The following is a 23,123-nucleotide window of genomic DNA, read 5'->3' as shown; positions in this document are numbered from 1 at the left end:
AAGGTATTTCAGAATTTGAAATCATCTGCCGACGAACTGTCGGTATACACCTACCTTGTATTAGCTTGCGGTATATGAAATTTATATTATCAAAAAATATGGAAATACAGTTAGTGAGATACTAAAGTTGGGTAATGCTCTTATCGTAGATCCACTGAGTCATCGGGGGTCTATGCTTGACGAGACCAAAAATCTGGGTCAACCGTTGACATCAGATCAGGATAGCAAGAACTCAAGCATCGAAACTAAAATGCACCAACATCATTCATTATACGGAATAAAAAACAGTGAAGTCAGATCATTATCGCACAGGTGAGGACCTAGAGCTACCATAGACATAACATGGAAGATGGATTTGCGAAGCTTGAACAAATGATGATATTACATTCTAAGTACTGAATCTGTAGCATACAAGAAAACCCAATTGAATTTAACCGAAATCCCATATAATAATCTATTGAATAACTCAATCACGTTCGAAAAATCCTAACAAATGTGGGTACCTTTGGGGTTACAATGCCATTCATCAGATCCAAGCTACACGTGCGCAGCAACAGTAGGCGCAGCGGCAGCCGCAGCGGAGGAAGCAGCGCCTCCTAGAAACGAAAGAAACCCAGAATTCATCGGCTCTTGCTCATCCAAAAACAGATCCTCTGGTAACCGGAAAGCGCCGTGCGTGCAAACCACGGCGAGACCAACGAGCAAGGAGGATATGAGCAGCGATCCGACGCTTGTGAGGAACACCACAACAATGGTAGCCACCACCAGAATTCCCATCGTCTCGCGGTCCGAGAACGTGCGCCCCGCGATCACCACCGGCTGATCCGACGGGCGGAAAGCGTACAAAAACAGCCAAGCGGCGAGGAGTGAGAGCAGAACGAGGAGGGAAAATGGGTGGGAAAGGAGAGAAAATGCTACGGATAGAGCGAGGAGGGAGATGTAGTTGATGCGGAAGTAGGAGAAGTTTTTTCGGATGCGGGATGCTGCATCTGTAAGAGAGTCCGGGCGGGCGAAGGAGGATCGATCTAGCAGTTCCGTCCAAGGGCGGCGCTGGGAGAATCCGCGGCGTATGTTGGAGGATAGACGGTGGACGAAAGACCGGAAGGCGGGGGTGGCGATCGGCGGCTGAGATTCCGATTGGGGGTTGGAGATTGGCAGCGTCGGCGGAGAGGCCATTGGACGGAAGAGATGTGTAAAAAGTTGCGGCCTCTTTGTTCGGAATGGCTATTGGTTTTTTCTCTCTTTCCTAGCTACATATTGTTCCCGAGTTTTAAGGTAGTGATAAAATATAAAATAATGATTTATTAAAATAATTATTTTAATAATTTTTTAAAGAAAAAATCTTATTGTAAAAAAGTATCCTCGTTCAAATTAAATTTTAAAATAGAATTTGAAGAATTTAATTTGAAGAGCTAACGTTGTTATTCTATAAATTGTTATCGCACTCAACTTATTATTATTATTTTTGTCTAATTAACTATCTAGATTCTCTTCGTATACATATTAGTTACCATTAATTTTTATTTGTATTAAATACTATAAATGATTATATTTTAAGATATAATCATAACTTGTCATATATAATGAAAAATAAACAAAAAATTTCGTCTAATTTTTTTAATTAATATAATTAGAATCCGTCTCAAATTCTCTCGCATGACTTGTAAATTTGATTTAATCTCAATACTCGGTTGAATCAACTTAAGTTGAAGTTTGGTTTATTGAATTTTATATAGTAATCATTAATTTTTATTCTATATTTGAATCATCTAAAAAAAATATTATTATTATTTTAAAAATATAATTTTTTATTATAAATATAAGACAAATCCACATAAAGCATTATAAAGAACTAGATAATTTTTGCATCAAGGCGCATTTCCACCCAAGAACATGTATCTATTATAAAAGTTTAAATTTTGGGTTACAAATTAACATCTTTTTTAAAAAAAATAGATTAAAGCTAGATTTGGAAATAATATGTATTTAGAGCCGGAATGAATTCGTAATATACGAGTGTGTTTAATATCAATTTCAAGAGCTTGTAGTCCAATGATCTCACCTCCTGTCGGATTAGTCGGTTCCCCCGGATTCGATCACCCTCCCCGCGTGAGTTATAAAAAAATTGTTATATTTTCTGTGTAATACAGAAATTAAGTATATAGGGCTTAGGCGGACGGTTAGTTGGCTGCAGATTTCACTCATCGAAAATGTTGTTCAAAACCATACACGATGAAATGAAAATTATTATCACAAATAAGAGATTTTCTCATCTTTATTCCACTGATTGATTATTTATAAAAAAATGAAAATTCTACAGAAACTCATTAAACAAGAATTTAAACGTCTAATGCACCTCACTTCCCATTCGAAATCAAATTATGGATCAGTTTACATCACCGGAAACAACTGGCGCCGAATACTCATCGAAAATGAGACAAATAACAGAAAAATTTGTAGGAATCATCATGATCAGCGTCGAAGACTAAATGAAAGCTACTTCATCGTGCGACTTACTTGATACCAGGAAATGATGGCAAGACAGCGATGAGGGGATCTCCATAACCGACAGCTTCTGCATATGCATAAACAGATTAAACGATAAGAAGAGTCGTCGATGAGCCGTCATACTAATTCTTGTTTTGGCTTATGTCTCCTTGTTACAAATGGTACGGGATAAAAAAATTCAATGTATTAATCATGATCAGTTAAAAAATATTGTCAATCAAATGCAAACTCATTTCGAAAATATTTATACATTCAAAATAAGATATTGTCAATGAAATATGTATTCATTGAAACAATATTTATACATTCAAAATATTCAACCATGACACATGCGAAATAATCGTAAAATTTGAAAATTTTTATTTGTAAGTTATATACATACACATTCAACAATACAACTCGTACTATCCTACGGTAATTCGAGTAAAACTCTGTTCATGTTGTAAAGTTGGAAGGCTATATCATGTGAATGAATGAGGTTTCTAGGTAAATTATGTCTGAAGAGATGAGAGTAGAGCTTATCAGAATGAGCACACCAAACTCAAGTTGCAAATTGCACTATCTTCCCAATAAGAAAGCTGAACTTGTCCAGCTGATTAATTGGTAAGATAATGATATATATGCAAATAATTTTACCCTAGTTCCACTTGAAAAGAAAATATCCCACCACATCAATTCACAAATTCTTTTACTCCGCAAATTGCAATGATCATGCAAACCTCTATCCGAAAAATATGACATTTTTCCGCAACCTCATTTGAAGCTGAGTGCTTTCATCTGAACCAGAATTTTAAGCAGGAAATCTTTGACTATCGGTTGAACTTACATCAGATTTATTTGCCAATCATGAGAAAATTAATGGATGAAATTTTCGTAGAACTTAAAAATCATGGGAAAGGAAACTGTGCAAGCCATCATACCTCCATCATTGAAGAGAACTTTCAAAACTTCCCCAGCAACATCCGACTGCTCAAAGAATATTTCCAGGAGGACCAAAAAACAAACAGGAAAAATCGTTAATATATCATCATGAAAGTAGGGTTACATTTTAGAAAATAGCAAATAAAGCTCACTTTGACAGGAAGTTCCGTGCCAAACTGATCCAAAAATCCTATCACTTGTCCCTCCTTGATCACATCACCCTATATTCAAAATCCGATTAAAGTTCATACGATACATGCAAATGTCATTAGAAGGATTACAATGGAGCACTTCACTATTGCAATGCCCTAGTAATAACACGAGAGATTTCAAAAAGTTGAGGCAAAGCCCTTATGTACATAGGAAGCAAGAAGAAACAATATTAAAAAGACAATGTAATCCCTCCAACTAAAGTTCACACTCAACAAGGCATAAACCAGTAGAGGTCCTGAAGCACAGGGTCACTAGAGACGACAAAATACAGAATTCCATCCACAACGTAACGTACTATGCGATTCATAAAGATTTGAACTTTCTATCGCACTACATGGAACAAAGTTAATAACAGCAAGCTGTCAGTTAGGCTTTTTATTACTTCCAAGACCCTTGAACTTCATTCTTAGAACTTGGAATTTCTTGTTGAATATTAGAAGCTGCAAGATATCGCTTCATTCTCTACTCACAACTTGAGAAAAAAGTAAACCAAGCAATAATGCGAAAAGACACACCATCACTACTGCCGAGAGGTAAAAAGTTATATGTAATTGAATGTTTAACTGCAACCAAAATACTTCACATTTTGTTTCCGATTTGCAGAAATTGAGTGTTTGGGTGGGAAGAAGAAAAATACTGTGACTGCCATAACTAAAGTTGGTAGTTGCCAAACTGAAAAAAATCCAAGATCATTTATACCTGCCTAATCAAAATGAATAATAACACTAGCAAAAGATAAAGTAAGGAAAAAAACTGGTTATTGAAACTCAAAGTAAAATGAAAAATCAGTTAGAAGGTAGTACCTCTTTACAAGCAGGTGGCTGCTTCTTTCCTTTCAAAGTCCTAGCCCTTCTGAATGAACCAACCTAATATTTAAAACAAGGTGAGAAAGCATGTGTTGTTGTGCATGGAACCACATGTAAGCGATTGTACTATACATACCGTGGGTGAGGATACTATAACATAGCCATCAGATTTAATAGCCTCTATTGCCGCCAATTTGGCTGCCTTCTCGACAGAGACATTCGTAAAGGGGCTCACTTTTTCAGCAGAAGATTTAGGTGGGGGTGGAGGAGCACTAGTTGGCACATCGACTGGTTTACTGGGGATAGGTGGCAAAGTTTCTTGGGTAAAAACAGGGGGAGGGGCTGTTGGCACACCAATGTTACGCTTCATGTGGATTTCAAAGGCCCCAAACTATCATATGGTAAAAAAAATCCATGAAAATATGAATTTCCAACACATGAAGTCGTCAATTGCGACGTGTACTGGCATTAGTGTATGACAATTTTATGTATATTAATCGAAGGCACACAACACCAATTTATAACCACAAACTCCTTAGTTTTTCTTTAATTGGCAATTCTTAATGTTTATTAATGGTTAAAAATAATATCAATAGTGTATAAATACATTAGAGACAAGCAAATACAACTACACTACAGCTATTGATAGCTATGCACCAATGTTCAATTTCAGCAGTCACGACAAAAATGCAAGAATCAAATGCTGCTTGTGTTTTACTGCAAAAAAATCTCACCTGGCTGAGCATTCAGGAGAAGATATGTACTAATCGATACATACGTATATTTTGCATACACCGTTACTGTAGTCATTACTTAACCTACCAGATAAATTCTTAACATAACATTCTCGTTCTTCTACATAGATCGATGTCACACCAGGAATAGTCTCACAAGTTTCTTAAACTTTTATCTTTACCCAATGCATCAAAAACCTGAAATTCGAAAATGCACTGTAACACAGATGAAATGAACTTTCTGGGGGTTCCATTGCTGATTTTACTACCTCGGTGACATGGTAATTTAATTTCAAGTTCAGAAAAAAGAGATGTAATGCTACGTAATTATGTGGTCTATAGATGGAACAGAGTAACATTGTAATCCTATTGCAAGTAAAACAGCAGAGTTTACACATTAACATAATTTACCTTAACTTTAAGCTCAGCAATCTGTGTTTCATCACACACTTCTTTGAGCAGGTCCTGATAAATGTTAGATCATATATGTGTCAAAAGAAGCAGGAAAAAAGAAGATAATTTCCTTAAAACTAGTATGCCAAACCCCAGAATCACCAAAATGTGCTTCCTCAAAACACAATGACAGGACGACCATAAATTATGAACAGAATATTTCCTCCATTCTCAATGGTTATGACCATTAAGAGTTTGATCCTGAAATGGTCTTTGCTTTCTAACAAAACTATCAACAGTAACTGTTCTGTAATCTTCAAAAATATGTTCAATTGAATCCCAAAGTGCTTTCGTGATTATCGCTCCAAATTTCAAATATTGAAATGTAGAATCAAGTGTCTGTATCCAAAATGATATTTCCTGCTTTGACCTTGTCAAGTAACTTTTTTAAATTCAGTTTTTATCTTCATCCTAAACTCCAACGAATGCTATAGTGAATTGAAAGAAACAGATAATTTATGCCCAAAGCTTGTAAGATGGGGCATTTCCAGACAAGAAGATGAACATTAATGAAGCTTTATACCTCAAAACCATTGGGAAAAGTAGCTCTGGAGTGTGATTTCTTCTCTAGCAAGCCAGGCTGTTGATTTTCTGGTACAACAGCTCCATTGGGTTCACCTGGCGACATGACATTTTTAAAGTACTAAATTGCAGGATCCATATAGTGATAAGAACAAAATATATATCTATCTATATATATACATATGTAGTTTGTTCTTCATTATCACTATATAAACAGTAAGTCACCATTAGATTTGGCTGCCAGAGCAATTTCAGAGGTCTTCACACAAGACACGAGTATTGGTCTACGGCTGTTTGTGGATGAAAATATCTTCCCACCAGACACGGTCAATCTACTTAAGTTTGAGAAGACACCATTATTCACGGTGATGATACCAGGTCTTTCGAATGTGGCCTTTGAATGTGAACTCGGGCTGACAGAATCTGAAACACACACAAGCATTCAAAATGAAGCTTCAGATACTTTTGAGCTTTCAAACATAAGGTGAGCTGAACCTTTAGACATGATTGGAACATATATCCTTTTACCTAGGACCAATATATAAATGACCTGAGATATACCATCAGAAAAACAGTTGAATACAGAAAACACTTGGTTGATCCAAGCTGTCCTTTCACAAATTTATGTACCAGCATGCATGAAACATCTTTCCTATTTGTGCCTATGAGGATAAAAGTAACTGGACACTAGGAAATGAATTGTAGACTTCAAAAGGATAAATAGCTGTGTTAGTACTAATTTACCCAAACCTCTGAAAACAACGAGAAATCAACATAAAACAACCATAATGAACTACAAGGCCCCCGCAAACATCCAAGAACATTCTACATGCTATTGATTCAAGTCGACCAAAGATTAAGGTTATGCTTATTTAAGTAAAAGTCAGGAAAAATTTAAAAAAAAAACGCCAAAAAATTAAGGCCGGAAAATAACCTTGAGATCAACAATAATAGATCAGCAGAATGCTCTTAGGTCAGGACATAACATCTACTTTCATTCTTAACATAATTTCCCTTTTCGACTTCCCTTTCCATTGAGAGAAACTCAAGTTTATGAACGTTAAGCTAATAAAGTAATGTTAAGATACAAGGAGAATTTAGGAAGCTGCATATAAAATTTTTATAAATGAATCCACAAGTTTACAAAGATCACATCAAAATTAATTGAATATGAAGTCCAAATGAAGACGATAGCGGTTAGATTAGCATTAACTACAGGTGGCAGTTTACTTTGTTAAACATCACGGACGCTCAACTAACACTGGTTTACTAAGATATTGAGAAAATTACAAGACAAACTCTTCCAAGCCTGTTTCTGTATTACTTGTACATTGCTAGCTAGTACTCGCATGGACAGAGTCACGGGCAAAGGCCCAAAGTGAACTTAGGTGCCTAAGTCTACGACAAGTGGATGGACCAAAGTACAACCATCAATTCTATGTTTCTGGGCTTGCATTTCCTTTCATGCACGTTCTAATATATAAGTGAGTAAAATAATTCCAGAACTTAACAATCCAAATGGTTCTCAAGGTTCAAGACGCATATAAGTTTACGAACCAAAAGCTAGACATAAGTAATCTATGTAGCTCATATGTCTACAAAACATTTGCTGATTTTTTCACTCAGTTCTTCGAAACGCTACACAACAGCAAGCACTCACCCGCAGGGGTGGAGCCACCCTTGGGCTAGGGTGGGCTCCAGCCCCACCTAAATCTTACAAAAAAAATTTTTTTTTTTGGTTATTTGAAGAATTTGTTAACTATGAGTAATTTTTAAAAATGATCTTCTGTAAATACCTATAATCAAATTTGACATTCGCTCGCATTTTGCTCAAAAGGTTGAAGAACTTAATGTAAGTTGATTTTGAAAATTAACTTTAAGTTCCAAATATATTTTTAGACTATATTCACAATAACACGCAAATATATTAAATTTAGCTAATATGATAATACAATTATGCAGTTACTACATATTTTATTATATCTTTATTTAATTTCTATTAATACTAAAAGTTTTATAGAGTTTTAATTTTTTTTAGTATGAACTAGTGTATATTTATAAGAATTGATTTTGAGAAAAATAAAGTAATGATTATGAGAAATTGCGCAAAATTTTCATGTGAAACATAGTATGGGATCTTATATGATTTATCAATGATTTGAATTTCGTACATAATGACTTAAATGATGTATCAAGATTTTTGTTTTCTATTAATGTCCATATTATTCTTTGATGTTTGTCAATATCATTTTTTGTTTTTACCGTTGGTTTTAAAAAATGATGTGAACTGACCTTGGCTTGACCGCAATGATTCTTAAAAGTAAAAAATTTGAAAAATCTTTTTGGAATTAAGATAAAGCCATACATCAATTCAGTCTACGGGTGAACTGTTAGTTGTCCCACGTCGGTAGGTTGACATTCCTGAGAGTTGCATATATTGGCTTGGACAATCCTCCCCCTTTGAGCTAGCTTTTGGGGTTGAGTTAGGTCCAAGTTCTAATCTTAACATGGTATCAGAGCCCGGGTTCCACCGTTATGTGTTGGACCGTCCATAGTTGGGCCACCCGTTCTGCCCATAATTAGGTCATTTGTAAACTTCCGCTCCAGATGTTCATACCTGGGCGTGAGGGGGGTGTGTTAGTTCTCCCACATCGGTATTTTGACATTCCTGAGAGTTGCATATATTGGCTTGGACAATCCTCCCCCTTTGAGCTAGCTTTTGGGGTTGAGTTAGGTCCAAGTTTCAATCTTAACATGAACAAAATATCGATTTCAACTCAAATAACTTATCGAGCTGAATTAATTTAAAAAATCAATTTGTTTAACTGGAATTTTGGTTTTAGTTTTTAAAATCTGTTACAGGCCGTTCTTGAGCACCACTATCGATTTAATATATTTACAGCTACAATAGATTTTCAAGTTGAAGAGCTAAATAATAGATTTAAGGATGAGACATTTGAACTTCTTAAACTTAGTTGTGCATTGAAACCTAAAGAAAACTTTAAGCTTCTTAATGTTGATCATATCTATCGACTTGTTGAGAAATTCTAGTATCTTGATTTCGATTAACAAGATTTGCATCACTTGAAAATGCAATTGGATCACTATAAACTTGATGCTGCTGGCCATGAAAGATTTCAGAATTTGTCAACTATTTCTGAACTATGTTGAAGATTAATTGTCAAGAATCTCCGATTTGATTGACAGGTGATTTATACATTTTTATCTACGTCGTTTACTTATTTATCGAATCTGATATGTTTATTTAATTGAAAGCTTGATTCGTTTTGTTTTAACTCGTCCCGTTTCTACAGCAATACCAGAACGAGAATTTTCATCAATGAAACTTGTAAAAACAACTCTTCGTAACATGATGAAAGCATAGTTTTTCGGAGATTCTGTGATAATTTACATCGAACAAGATTTGATTGAAAAAATTGATCACGATTTAATAATTAATGGGTTTTATTCTAAGAAGAATCGAAGAGCACAATTTATTCTAAGAAGAATCGAAGAGCACAACTTCAATAGTGTTTTAGCTCCATGTTTTTGAAAGTATTAAATACTCTTGTTTTATGGTTTCAAGTCGATGTTTACATATTTTTTATTTTAAATTTTTTAGTTAATTATTTATTTTATTAAATATAGTGTGAGACGGAGCCAGCCCCAGGTAATTTTAATTTTGGCTCCGCCGCTACTCACCCGAGCTCGCAAATCCAAAATCTAGCATAACTAACTCCTAATATTCCAATCATAATGTAATTTCCTTTATTTGCATCCATCGTAGCTCAACACAAATCACAGCATTCCCCAACACTTGAGTTTACATATAAATAACAATAAGCATAAAATCACATTGTATATATTAAAGAAAACAAAGCCACGACCAACGACGGAGAGGAAATAACAAATCTTTAACACAAATCATAAAATGCAAGCTTAGTTTCAGCTCATACACAAAACGCCATGTTTCAGTAATCGACATGAGAGAGAACAATTGTGACTTACAATAGAAAGAGCGGTGATTAACGGCGGCGGATTCCATGGAGATCGAACCCAGATGAAATCAAAGAGATCGAACGAAATACAGAGAGGAAATCTCTCGTCTTATAGCTGCGATAAATGAGTTGGTTATGGGCTTCGTCTCTGCTTCGAAATGTTCGCCACTCTCATCAGTTTCTTCACCCGATCCCCTACGGTTCTACAATTACACATTGTGCTATTTTTAGCCGACTTCAACACGCTTTTCTGCTCATCTTCGTGTATAATCTTCAATGCGACTTTTTTGCAATTTTATCCTTTGGTTCTTGATGCAAAGAAATTCTTAGATAAAAAATTAAATTCCACTGGAAATTTAGACCTAAAATTTAATTTATTATTTACTTAAATATACTATTTTTTTCACCATTCATTATTAAAAAACACACTTTCAATAACACTGTCAATTCCAACAGTTGTAACAGTACTGTATCCGTTGTCGTTTAGCGTTTTTCTTGTAGTAGAAGTTCATATACAAATTTTTTTTTGAGTTGAGTAATTGAGTTTAACATGTTTTTCCTAAAATATCATTGATCATAAAATATTTAAAACAATATTGTAGGGAAAAAAGATCAAATTAAGGGGTTGAAATTTCTTTTTTAAAAAATAAAAATATATATCTAAACAATAGTTTATTATAATTTTGGAATAAATTAATTCCTCAGAATAAAATATAACTATTACTTTATAACATTAGCATACTGTGGCATGCAGTGCTTCAGAAGCTAATAATACACGGCTAGTTGTTGCATCAGTCGATGAAAAATTATAATTTTAAACATTTAAGTCGGTCTATTTTAGATTTTAATCATCTAATTTATCAATATTTGATTTTTATCTAATAACTTACATTTTTGTTGTCATTTTTTGTCCGAAATTACTAAATCTATCGAATATTATTTTTTAATATTTATACTCTCATACATAACTCATATAGCAAGAATGTAACATATATTATATAAATTAAATCTATCTAATAAAAACCAAAAGAAAACGACGAACTTTTTTTCTCCCATATTGAAATACTTGAGTGTCATTTTGCTTCATATTTTCTCTTTTTTAGTTTAAATTTTATTTAAATGCGTGTAATAAACGTTTATTGTCGGTAGGAAAAAACAACAATGTAAAAAAAAAAAAAAATAGCTGGGGTCAGTAACTTTTGGCCAAAAAAATGATTAAAAATCAAAAAATCAATTTAATAAACTAAAATTGCGTTTTTCTCTATACGCAAATTAGGTCAACATTCTACCGGTTATAAACTAGTTTTCAAATTTTGATCAATTTTTTTGAAAAAAAAAATGGACCGAATTTACCGAATTTTCGGTATACCGAAGATTTCAGTATGATACAATAATAATATCGAATTTTTCGGTACGGTAATGGTATGCATTTGAAAATTTCGGTATATACTGGAATACAAAAAAATCAAAATACCAAAAAAATATTCAAAAATTTTAAAATATATAATATTTTAAAACAATAAATTTATAAAGATTTTAAAATGTAAGGTTTTTTCGGTATAACACGATATATATCGATACCGTACTGAAATTTCGGTATACCCTACAATTTCAGTATAATCGGTATGCTAGGTATATGTACCGAAATTTCGGTATACCAAAATTCGGTACGGTATTGGTATGAATTTTATTATACCGTGATTTTCGGTACGACGTACGGTATATGATTTTCAACACGGTACGATATATCAGCCCTAGACTACTCATCTCACCTATATTTAATGTATTTAACACTAGGGATGGCAATGGTCCGGGGCGGGGGCGGGTTTGCCATCCCCATCTCCATCCCCGAAGGTCATCCCCACCCCCATCTCCGTCTCAATCCCCGCTTTTTCGGGTTCGGGGAATCCCTAAACCCGAAACTTCGGGGATTAACTTCCCATCCCCGCCCCTATCCTCGTTTCAAAAATATTAATATTGTAAGACGATGACGGATGAAAATTATTATTATCTATTATTATTAGAGATAATTTTAATATTAATATCAATATCAATATTAATAATAATAATATTATTAATATTTTAAAAAATAATATTATTATTATATTATTAATACTAATAATACTATTATTTTATTATTGATAATATATTTTCGGGGCGGGTTCGGAGATTCCGGGGATAGGGATAGTAATCTCATACTCGTCCCAAACTACATCGGGGATTTTTTTAAATCTCCGAACGCGAACCCGAAAAAATCGGAGATCCCCATCTCCATTTCGGGTTTTCCCCGCGGGGCCCCAAACCCGTGGGGAAAATTGCCATCCCTATTTAACACTTATCTTCTTTGACATTATCGCATTTAATAATAAGAGAAGGAAATGTCGAATGCATAAGATATATGTGAGGTGATTGCAAAAGACTCTTAAACAAATCTATATAGACTAATTTAGAGAATGATTTTATTTTATTTCTCTATTTATAAAATTACAATGAATAGAATACATCATCAAGAAGAACAAGATGAAATATGGAGAAAAAAGTGGATTGCATCAACTTCTAAAGTAGAGTGAGTTCAAGAATTTCCCTAAACTCCAACCTCCTAGTCTCCGAGTAGAAACTCCTATGCTTGTTTGGCCAATATGTCAACCAAATCCAACCCTTAATCTCAAACTCCATGCTCCTCCCCATGCACCCCTTGTCCACCTTCCAACTCATACTCTCCCCATACTCATCCCCAGCGAACACCACCCCTCCCTCCCTCGTGAACGGCCGGTAGACGCTCGAATACCGGTTCTTGAACCACGACTTCGGCTGGATCATCGCGTACTTCGATGGCTTCGACGAGAAAACCTCTCTCCCGTCCGCACTGTCGTGTAGGAACCAGTTCAGCTTCCCACTGTTCCCCCACACGGATTGCTCGAACTTCCACGGCTTTAAGGTGAGCGTGGTGGTCTCCGCGGAGGAGAAGTTGAGGCCGATGTTCGTGTTGAGGGGCTCGAACGAGGCTTCGATGGCTTTCTCCAAGCCGATTTCGCGCTGCGGGTTGTCCGAGGATTTGCTCACGGAGATGCTGATCACGTTGGATTGGGTGGTTGGTGTGATTTGCAAAGCGATTCGAGAGGGGAAGTGCTTCTCCGACGTACCGGCGCCGCGTTCCGCCATTAAAGTGTCTGTTAATAGCTTTATGACATCGCACCTGATGATCAGAGGAAAAATTAAAAGAGAAAACAAGTTGAAACAAACTCGTTTGCTGCTGTCTAGACAATTTCTTGAAAACATAAGTTGAAACAAAAGCATGCAAAGTAATTATTTTAATTAATATTTTGAGATTTTTTTTAATCGAAAATAAATTTAAAGACAGCTATTAAAGGCTAGAAAAACTTTAGGAAGAGTGTTTTTTTTTTTTTGAAATACTAGGAAGAGTATTTTGTTAAATTAATTTTTGGAAAATGATCTTCACTTTCATACAAATGAGAGAAACCATTTTCACACTATTCTTAATTTTACTTTTTCAATATGCAATTTCATTTAATTTAATTTTTTATTCCATCGTTATCAGAAAACATCTCTTTGGTAAAAACTTGTATGAGACGGTCTCACGGGTCGAATTTGTGAGACGGATCACTTATTTGGGTCATCCATGAAAAAATATAAATTTTTATGCTAAAAATATTACTTTTTATTGTGAATATGGGTAGGGTTGGCCCGAAGAGACTCACTGCCCAACATATATTTTCTTTAAATATTACGCGATATATTTGGTGGAAAAAAAAATTTACCTTATGTTATCCGTATTCACCATGACTTCGATCCACTTCTCTTGAATCCGAACCTTGTAATTCAACTGAATCACCCCCTCAAGTTGATGATAATTTAAAGAGAACAACAAACGCTCATCGGGCGAGGGATCACTGCGTTTTTCGACGTCCATGGCGATTACCGGACAATACAACTGAACTTTCCAAAGCCCTAGCATCGAAACCGAGTAAGAAAACAAAGGTGAAGGAGTCTTGAATCCAACATGTGCGGCTCGAAGCTCAGCTATCCAGTTCGTAATAGCAAGATTCATCGAACGCATCCATAGCTCCTCGGCGTTCGAACCCAACATCCTCATCAAAGCCCTAGACACCCCTCTGGATTTGGGACATGCTAGTTGATCCTTGAGGCTCTCGAGGCATGATGAACGTAAGTCGTTAGGGGCTTCGTAGATGCATACGATGAAAGTTAGTGTAAGAAATGTGAAGTTGAAGACTTCTTTGAGGTGGTGGTTGTTTTGTGTTTTGGGGAGTTTAAGGAAAGAAGGGCATTTGTTAGGGGAATATTTGAGGATGGATTCGATGAAGTTGGTTAAAAGAGTGTAAATTGTGTCATCATCTTGTGTTATTCTCAAAATCTTGAAATCGGCTTTTAGGGTTATGTTCTTTGAGGTCCAAAGCAAGATTGGAAAATTGTAATCCGCAAATATGGAGAGGGATAGTGAGGAGTTTTTGAAGTTGTTGAGTGATAATTTGAGAGAAGGTTGTATTGAATTTGAAGGACAAAGATGTAAGGAAATGGATTGGGATTGCCATTGAAGGATTGGGGGAAGGCTTTCAATCCAAGAAAATATGTCCGGGAAGCAAGAAAAGGCCATGGAAATTTTCTTTTTTTTTGTTGGATTTCAAGAATGAGAAATGGTTTATTTAAAGAGATTGGGATGGATTAGATAAAATATTGGAACTTAGAAGTAATATTCTTGATGAAAAGAAAGTCAAAAGGGTAAAGCATAAAACTATTGAAATTGTGCAAGAAATGATCTTTTGGGTTAGGAGGAATAAAGGTTCGGAATACATTGAATCGACCTTCCACGAAATTTTATTTAAATGGAAAATTCCTCTACAATAATAATCATTAATTGGCTCATCTATTTTGATAATGTGAAATAGTGGTGATATTATACTTTTAACTATAAAATAAACAAGAAAGATGAACCTATTAAGATTGGCACAAATTAAAGAAAATTTAAAAAGGAAAGAACCAGATGGATTTTGGATTACGAGCTTTACGATGTGCAATAAGTCTTGTGAAAACTGTATTTTTAATCCGATAATCATCTATATGTGTTGTCGAATTTCAGTTTTAGTCACATATCTTTCATTTTTTTGTACTTTTAGTTCTTTCCATCAAGAATGCTGATGTGATAATTCACGCATTAGTACAACACCGATGTCGCATCAAACAATGGCTAAATTTACAAACAAAAACAAAAATAACGAATTAAAATTGAAATTTGACAATATAAATAACTAAAATCTCGAAGAGGTAAATTTATAGGACCAAAGATACAATTCCTTAGGAATGTTGATTAATTGTTTTCCAGTAAATATTTCCATAGTGTTTACTCATTGTCCTTACATTTCAACTTAATTTCTGAATAATCGATAGTTGTATAGGTTTGATAATTGTGTCTTAAATTCAAATTAATTATCTTTTACACGTACTTAATTGTCTTAATTAGCTATTATTTGTAATAAGTAATATGAACTTTTTAGCAAGATAAACATAAAGGTATGCACGGATATCATTTACGAAGGAAAACGAAAATTCAGCACAACATGTATTTCCTACAAATGGAAAATTAATTAGAAATAGTTTTCTGTTGGTCAATGGTCACCAAAGAATGAGACGCATCCTATTCCTTTGCCTGTTAAACACAATTAATTTTGGGTATGTAATATCGAAATTAAATACAGAATATATAGATAGATACATAAATAGATATATAAGGCGGATTTCATAGAAGAAATAAACTTTTGTGATTTTTACTAGATTTATGGTCTTAATAAACTTTAATTTGGATGTTAATTCATCGGTTACCAGAAATATTAAAATTCCAATTAAACACATGAATTTTTATCATGGCGATATTTGCAATCTAGAATAAATCTTAGGTCAATATCCTATGAAACGGTCTATATATCTATATCTGTGAAATTGGTCGACTCAGTCTATGACTGTAGTGAAAACCAATATTTTTGACATAAAAATTGATATTTTTAACTCAAATCAGTATATATTAAATAATATTTTTTAAAACATAACTAACAAAAACATATATTTTTTCAATTAAAAATCACATTTTTAACATGAAAAGTAATATTTTTCATTGGTTGAATACTTTCCACTCAAATCAGCATATATTACATAATATTTCTTCACAACATAATGAACAAAATGATTTTTTTGCAGTTGAAATCATAATTTGGACATCAAAAGTAATATTTTTCACGATCTCACAAAATTGAAATGTGAGACAGTCTCACATAAACTTTCATGTTAAAATCTTTTGCAAATTTATGTTTCTCTTTGCCTTTTCCATGCGAGAATGGAAATGGGAAAGGAAAAGAAAGTTAACATGATCGGACTAAACGTGCAAGAAACACCAAGTTATTTACACGTAGATCAAATTTGAACTAATTAAAGAAGCAAAATTTTATCCAAGTTAATTTATAGAAGGCAAAAACTTGTGTGAGACGGTCTCACGGGTATTATTTGTGAGACGGATCTCTTATATGGGTCACCCATGAAAAAGTATCACTTTTTATGCTAAGAGTATTACTTTTTATTGTGAATATGGGTAGGGTTGACCCGTCTCACAGATTATGATCCGTGAGACGGTCTCACATGAGACTCACTCTTTATAGAATGATTTTTGAAATTTTATCACGCACGTAATCTAATTATATATTTTCCTATTAGTATATTTATTATTTTTAAAAAAATTACAAAAAATAGAATTTAAAAATAAAACTTAAAATTTTCTTTATAATAGACAAAAAGAGATAATATTTCATTTGAAAAAAATTACTTCAAAATAAACTAGGATCCTCTTTAGAAATTGTGAAATTCAATGATATACAATGACATATTGTATTTCATTGCTTATTGTTAGTTATCTCACATCGGTTGGATAAAATATCTGGAAGTTGTATATATGGGTTTGAACAATCCTCCCCCTTGAACTAGCTTTTGGGATTGAGTTAGGTTCAAGTTCCAATCATAACATGGTATCATAGCTCAGGTTCCACCGTTATGTGTTGGACCACATGTTCTGCCCATATTTGGGTCGTTTGTAAACTTCACGCTCCAGATGTTCATTTTTGGGCGTGAGGGGGTGTGTTAGTTGTCCCACATCGGTTAGATAAAATACCTAGAAGTTGTATATATGGACTTGGACAATCTTCCCCCCTTGAGCTAGCTTTTGGGGTTGAGTTATGTTCAAGTTCTAATTTTAACACATATACATTTATGAAATAAATCTTGGTTCGGGGTTGGATAATCATGAAAAGTAAAGATTCTAGCTATGGAGGTGTAGGATCGGTTCAATGGGGAAAAATGTTTGAAAGAAACTCCAATGTATTATTTGTTATTATTTGTTTCGAGTAATATTATTCGGGAAATTAAATGAAATTTAAGAATGAGCAAAATGTTACTCTACCATCCATCCCAAATGATGATTAGTTGGGGAAAATTACCAAATTGTCCCGTTGGTTTATTCTGGTTTTTGATCAATAGGTAATCAAAATTTAATTATAGTTAAATAATATGATTTGTTTTTTTCACTTTTATATCTGAATTGTCGGAGTGCTAAAATGATTTTAGACATATCAACAATATCTGACACTATATCATCATCTCGAAAAAATATAAAAAAAATCATCTTGTTGCAGACTACCAAAACCCAAAATTTTAGATTAATTGATAGGAGGATATTAGTAATTTTCAATCAGTCAAAGACTGAATTATGTAACTTTTTATATATGATTCATGCACCTTGTGTAATTCCATGGTATTATTTTGAAGGGAAAAAGTGTTTGCGTAACAAGCACTCAAATCAATTTATTCTCGATGTATTGCATTCAATTAGATTGTTTGGAGTGCAATAATTGTCTTTACGAGATAGAACAATCAAAACATAGTGATTGAATTGTAATACTTTTAAAAAAAAATTGAGTTACATAATTACTACAAGCTCTAGATTTTGTTAAAACGGCAAGCACTCGATCCTACAGAGTACATTTGGATTAAATCATTTGAAATTCATAATTTTGAAATACATTTTCATTGTTTACATAACTTAAAAAAGGAAACTCAATTTCGTCTTCATACTTATTAATGCTACAAATTAATGTTGATTGGAGTGAGGCTTTACTGCATGATTTCCGGTATGCTCAAAGCTCACATTTGAAAACAAAACCACATGTCCGCCTACTGCACCCCCTTCACCTTGCTCTTGGATAGCCCCTCCTTTCAATCAGCTTTGTCTTGATGTGGACGCAGCGTATAAGGAAACATCTAATCAATTTGCGATTGGCGGGGTGGTAAGAGATCACGAAGGCAGGATGGTACTAGCGTTTGGTATGACGATTTTTAAGCCTCAGTCGGTGGCCCTCGCCGAACTTGGAGCGATTGCTGCTGGGATAAAGGGTGGTGCAGGAGCATAATATTCTCATTAATCACATTAACTCGGATTCTCTTTTGGCGGTGCAAGCAGTCATGTGTCCAGAGGAAGATCTGAGTTATGTTGGATCTTGTGCGGAGGATATTAGACGACTTCTTGAGCAAAATGGCATTCGACATCTCTTTCATGTTAGGCGATCTGCCAATACGATTGCACAGGCTCTAGCTTCTTTTGCTATTTTTTCTCCCGATCCTTTTGTTTGGAAAAATGGGAGTTTTCCTTATTGGTTAGTAAAACTTGTAAACCCAGACTTTGTCCTCTCTTAATAAATTTTCAAGTTTTCCTCAAAAAAAAAAGTGCTACAAATTATATTAGTCACAATGGATTTCAAATCCTTTGAATATTGAGTCACTTGAAATCTATTTGTGTTTAGTATATATAATTATAATATAAATAAGTAAGAGATGAATTTGAGTTTTCTTTGTTTAAATTATTTATTTATGAAAATAAATTCGAAATCATGAATTTCAGATGATTCAATACAAATGAAATATTAATATGAACGATTTTGATTTGATACATCGCGTATTCCAATAAAATTAAAAAGAACAAAAATGGAGACGTACTAAATTAACAATCAACACAATTGTTTATATGCCGAATTCACTACGAAAGACTTTTCTTTTCTGATGAAACCAAATTCAAATGTTCAAAATTATTACAGAAATCCTTCAGATAAAAGATATGAATATAGCTCAAAAAGATTGGAATATATAGACTCATTTATTATATGTATATGCCTATTCTACTTCAATGCTCCATCGGCCAATGGCAATTCACATAAGTTGGCATATCTTTTCTAAAATAACTTTTTGGTTGAATATTAATATATTGTTCCTTTGTATAATTTCCAAGTTTTTGACCAATTACATTCCTCCAATTCTAAAAGTAAGAATAATATTATTCCACATGTTCCCTTTTTAATGTCATGTTTGCTTTCATGTATATGTAAATATTTTATCTTTGCAACTAATGGAATATTTTGTGATTTTCACAAAATTAAATTTGCTAATGTTATCATATGTTATATATGTGATGTTAATTTTAAAAAAGAGGATGCCTGAGCCTAGTGGGCTTGGTTTATTTGATAGTTTTGAGCCTCAAATTTAATTATTATTATTATTTTAGAATTTTGAAAACCAGTCACCGCTATTTTTGGTGAGCTCTGAGTAAACCTAAAAAGTCAATGTAGTAGTCTGGAAATCATGCTAACCATGTAAAACACATTGGACAACTCTTGTGTGACAGGCCGATAAGAGATTGAACCACTGAACTCTTGGTAAAGGTTAATCATACTTTATCATCCAAACTAGCCACGAGAGTTCAAATTTAATAATTTGATTGAATATGAAATTCAGTCCTAACGGAAGGGAGCAGTCCCAAGATATTGGGGTGGTCAACGGTAGATTGTTTGAGATAACCAGATTTACATGATGTTGGGCAAATGTTATTAAGATTTAGAGAATCCGAAAAAATAATATAAACATATCTCTACTCTTTGTTTGCAGAAAATTCTTCTTTCTTTTGTGTGTGTTAAGTTAAAAACTACAATTTTCAGAAGTCTTGAAATCGGTGGATCCGAAGTGGGCAGCGGCAGCGAGCTCGGCCACGACGTAGATTAGGGCTCGGAGATGGTAATTGTGTAGCGTGTGCACTCGGTAGCTCTGGGATTTGTTTCTTGGTGTGTGTTGTGCACCGCAGTGAGGTGGAGCTACATGAGCATTAGCAGAGGGGTCAGGTTGCCCGCAGATGTGCCAAACTTATGTAGCCAAATAAATGGTGTTATCAATTAAGATTGGAACTTGGACCTAACTCAACCCCAAAAGCTAGCTCAAGGGGGGAGGATTGTCCAAGCCAATATATGCCACTCAAAGGTTATTTATCCTACCGATGTGGGACAATTAACACACCCCTCTCACGCTCAGGAATGAACATCTGGAGCGTGGAGTTTACAAATGACCCAATTATGGGCAGAACGGGTGGCCTAATTATAGGCAGTCCAACACATAATGGTGAAACCCGAGCTCTGATACCATGTTAAGATTGGAACTTGGACCTAACTCAACCCCAAAAGCTAGCTCAAGGGGGAGGATTGTCCAAGCCAATATATGCCACTCAAAGGTTATTTATCCTACCGATGTGGGACAATTAACATTATCCTATTGAGGATGTCAATTACCTTTGTTAATGTAGGACCGAGTGCTAACCGATTTACCAAAGACTATAGCTAGTAGTAATGGTGCAACTCAAATCTTTTAAACCGCGCAGCAACTTAAGTACCACGGTTCGATCGCTCTACCAAGCAGAGACAATTATTGCACTCAACAGTTAATTAAAAGGTGTTTAAAAAAATGGTGAACTTATTCACGAATATCTATATATTTTGTATATGATATTGTGCATGTAAATATGATTAGTAATATGTGTTCTATTGGGTTGATATTAGTGGTATAATTGAAGAGGATGTCTCCAGATATCTCCATGCCAATTATTTTATCTTAATTTTGAATATAATCATGTTGATTTGGTTTTGTTGGTACATAGATTATTATATATATAATGTTTGTTGTGTTTCATGGAGTTATATAAACAAAAGAGACATTGTCGAAATTTTTTATATAGCCCATAATTTAGTTTATATAACATATTATGTAGTGTGTCGGCGGTCGAGTTACAGAAGACATTAATAAGAGTACTTAATTACTTCAAATACACCTTAAAATATGGATGACATCGGAGGTACTTGAGGGATATAGTTATGAAAATTGAATTTCGGGCACAAAAGACTTCAAGCCCACTAGTAACCATGTATTTAACATTGATGACGGTTAGACGAACACCGTCGTTATTAGCGACGGCTGTTTATTAATATGTCGTAATATTTAGCGACAATTTTAGTAAAACCGTCGCTAATTTAAAAATTGTGACGGTTTTGCAAAAAACTGTCGCTAAATTTAGCGACGATTTTACTAAAACCGTTGCAATTTTTAAATTAACGACGGTTTTGTTTTAGCGACGGTTTTAACAATATCGTCGCTAAATATAGCCACAGTTTAAAAGAACCGTTATTGTTTGTCCAAAAAACACGCTAATCGAAAACAGTTTTCTAAAACCGTTGTCGATTGTCCAAAAAAACACACTAACGGTCTTTGATCCTAAAAAACGCTCAAAGACAATGGTTTTTAGCTTAAAAAAACACGCCTAAGACAACGGTTTTCACTAAAACCGTTGTTAAAAAGTATACGACAACGGTTTTAGTGAAAAATCGTTGTCGTAGGTGCGTTGTTGTATGCCAAAATTCTTGTAGTGGCAATTGCAACTTAAGTTCGACTACTACTTGATAGTAGTCTTAAAGGCTCAAAGAATTTTCATGTGAGAATAATGGCGAATGAGATTGCACGACCTTTTTTTGCTATTTTTTCTTCCTCTCCTTTTGTTTTAGAGATTGAAAATTTTTCTTCTTGGTTAGTAAATCTTGTAACGAATGACTTATCATTATCCTAATAATATCACAAGTTCTTACCGTAAAAAAAAAAATAGAGAACTTACTAGATCGAGAAACTTGTGATTTGAAGTTCTATTATAATAAGCTTGTAGTCGTTATATTGATTGTCACATTTCGTAACCACCAAGAGTGGAGCAAATATCTTCTTAAAGAAACGATATTTAACACTAGCACTAACTTGAACCTACAGTCATTTTCAAGTTCCTAAACCCTCTTACCACTTTTACCGAAGACTTTCCACAACATTCTCATTTATTATCAGCCTAGCTTTTTGCCATGATTCATTGGAGCTTGTTGGCAGGGATGTAAATGGGGTATTGATGCTTGCTATAGCTTCTTGTTTGCACGGTGAATTTTCATTATACACTGAGGAGATGTGTGCAGTCCGCCAAGGCCTAAGAGCGGCTGTTAGTTTTGGTGGGCAGCGGTAGGTTGAGGAATCTGATGCGATTAAGGTAGTCCGTGCTATCGACGATCCTGGTGTGGCGAATATCCGCGACTTGTCCACGCAGCTTCATATGATATTTCCTATGTAACATTCATTTTGTTCTTGTTTATGTCAGGCCTTCTTGTTTTGTTTTTTTTTTTTTTTTTTTTTTTTTTTTTTTTTTTTTTTTTTTACCATATCAGGCCCTCTTGTTAATTAGAAGTTCATATTGGGTTATTGATACAAATTCAAATATTTTCCCTTTAAAAAGAGCTAGAGAGAAACAAGATAAAAACATCAAGTAAATGTAAAACAATATACATGATTTTAAAGGATTTGGATCCTCTGCTGTGGTTGAAACACAACATCATGTACTTTTTTTTTACACAAGATCATCAACCGATAATCTCGTTCGTCTGACAATTTTTTATCTAACACTGTGTGAGGTCCATCAGATGATCACTGATCATCTATATAAAAAGTGCACAATATCAAGTGTTGTGTTTTCAACTACAACAGATAATACAAATCCGATT

The 23,123-nt window shown here is 34.2% G+C and overlaps 3 protein-coding genes across 4 annotated transcripts; all 3 read right to left on the bottom strand.

Moving 5' to 3' along the window:
• Positions 1 to 332: 332 nt before the first annotated feature.
• Positions 333 to 1,260, bottom strand: LOC140807065 (PRA1 family protein B3). Its single transcript, XM_073163730.1, has one exon. The coding sequence runs from the start codon at positions 1,174 to 1,176 to the stop codon at positions 538 to 540; it is 639 nt and encodes a 212-aa protein (XP_073019831.1). The 5' UTR covers positions 1,177 to 1,260; the 3' UTR covers positions 333 to 537.
• A 974-nt stretch (positions 1,261 to 2,234) lies between these two features.
• Positions 2,235 to 10,378, bottom strand: LOC140807064 (uncharacterized). Of its 2 annotated transcripts, none has more exons than XM_073163728.1 (9): positions 10,166 to 10,378; positions 6,383 to 6,580; positions 6,159 to 6,253; positions 5,594 to 5,647; positions 4,585 to 4,839; positions 4,446 to 4,508; positions 3,582 to 3,650; positions 3,429 to 3,474; positions 2,235 to 2,575 (listed from the first exon to the last, which is right to left on the bottom strand). In XM_073163728.1, the coding sequence occupies exons 1-9, from the start codon at positions 10,200 to 10,202 to the stop codon at positions 2,514 to 2,516; spliced, it is 879 nt and encodes a 292-aa protein (XP_073019829.1). In that variant the 5' UTR covers positions 10,203 to 10,378; the 3' UTR covers positions 2,235 to 2,513. The 2 variants fall into 2 exon arrangements, with proteins under 2 accessions (XP_073019829.1, XP_073019830.1); XM_073163729.1 differs by having other exon boundaries at positions 6,159 to 6,226.
• A 2,183-nt stretch (positions 10,379 to 12,561) lies between these two features.
• Positions 12,562 to 14,818, bottom strand: LOC140807062 (uncharacterized). The gene is made up of 2 exons (XM_073163725.1): positions 13,935 to 14,818; positions 12,562 to 13,351 (listed from the first exon to the last, which is right to left on the bottom strand). The coding sequence occupies exons 1-2, from the start codon at positions 14,786 to 14,788 to the stop codon at positions 12,712 to 12,714; spliced, it is 1,494 nt and encodes a 497-aa protein (XP_073019826.1). The 5' UTR covers positions 14,789 to 14,818; the 3' UTR covers positions 12,562 to 12,711.
• Between the last annotated feature and the right edge of the window lie 8,305 nt (positions 14,819 to 23,123).

The sequence above is a fragment of the Primulina eburnea genome, chromosome 12 (assembly GCF_022965805.1).
Source record: "Primulina eburnea isolate SZY01 chromosome 12, ASM2296580v1, whole genome shotgun sequence".
In the NCBI taxonomy this organism is placed as follows: Eukaryota; Viridiplantae; Streptophyta; class Magnoliopsida; order Lamiales; family Gesneriaceae; genus Primulina; species Primulina eburnea.
The sequence above is the reverse complement of the archived record's forward strand: the minus strand, read 5'-3'. Positions and strand labels throughout refer to the sequence as shown.

Coding starts and splice junctions, on each gene's coding strand:
- LOC140807065 (XM_073163730.1), bottom strand. CDS start 1,176: ATGGCCTCTCCGCCGACGCTGCCAATCTCCAACCCCCAATCGGAATCT.
- LOC140807064 (XM_073163728.1), bottom strand. CDS start 10,202: ATGGAATCCGCCGCCGTTAATCACCGCTCTTTCTATT. Junction 6,581..10,165: donor TAATCACCGCTCTTTCTATT/GTAAGTCACAAT, acceptor TGTGTGTTTCAG/ATTCTGTCAGCCCGAGTTCA. Junction 4,509..4,584: donor TTATAGTATCCTCACCCACG/GTATGTATAGTA, acceptor TTTAAATATTAG/GTTGGTTCATTCAGAAGGGC.
- LOC140807062 (XM_073163725.1), bottom strand. CDS start 14,788: ATGGCCTTTTCTTGCTTCCCGGACATATTTTCTTGGATTGAAAGCCTT. Junction 13,352..13,934: donor GTGAATACGGATAACATAAG/GTAAATTTTTTT, acceptor TCTGATCATCAG/GTGCGATGTCATAAAGCTAT.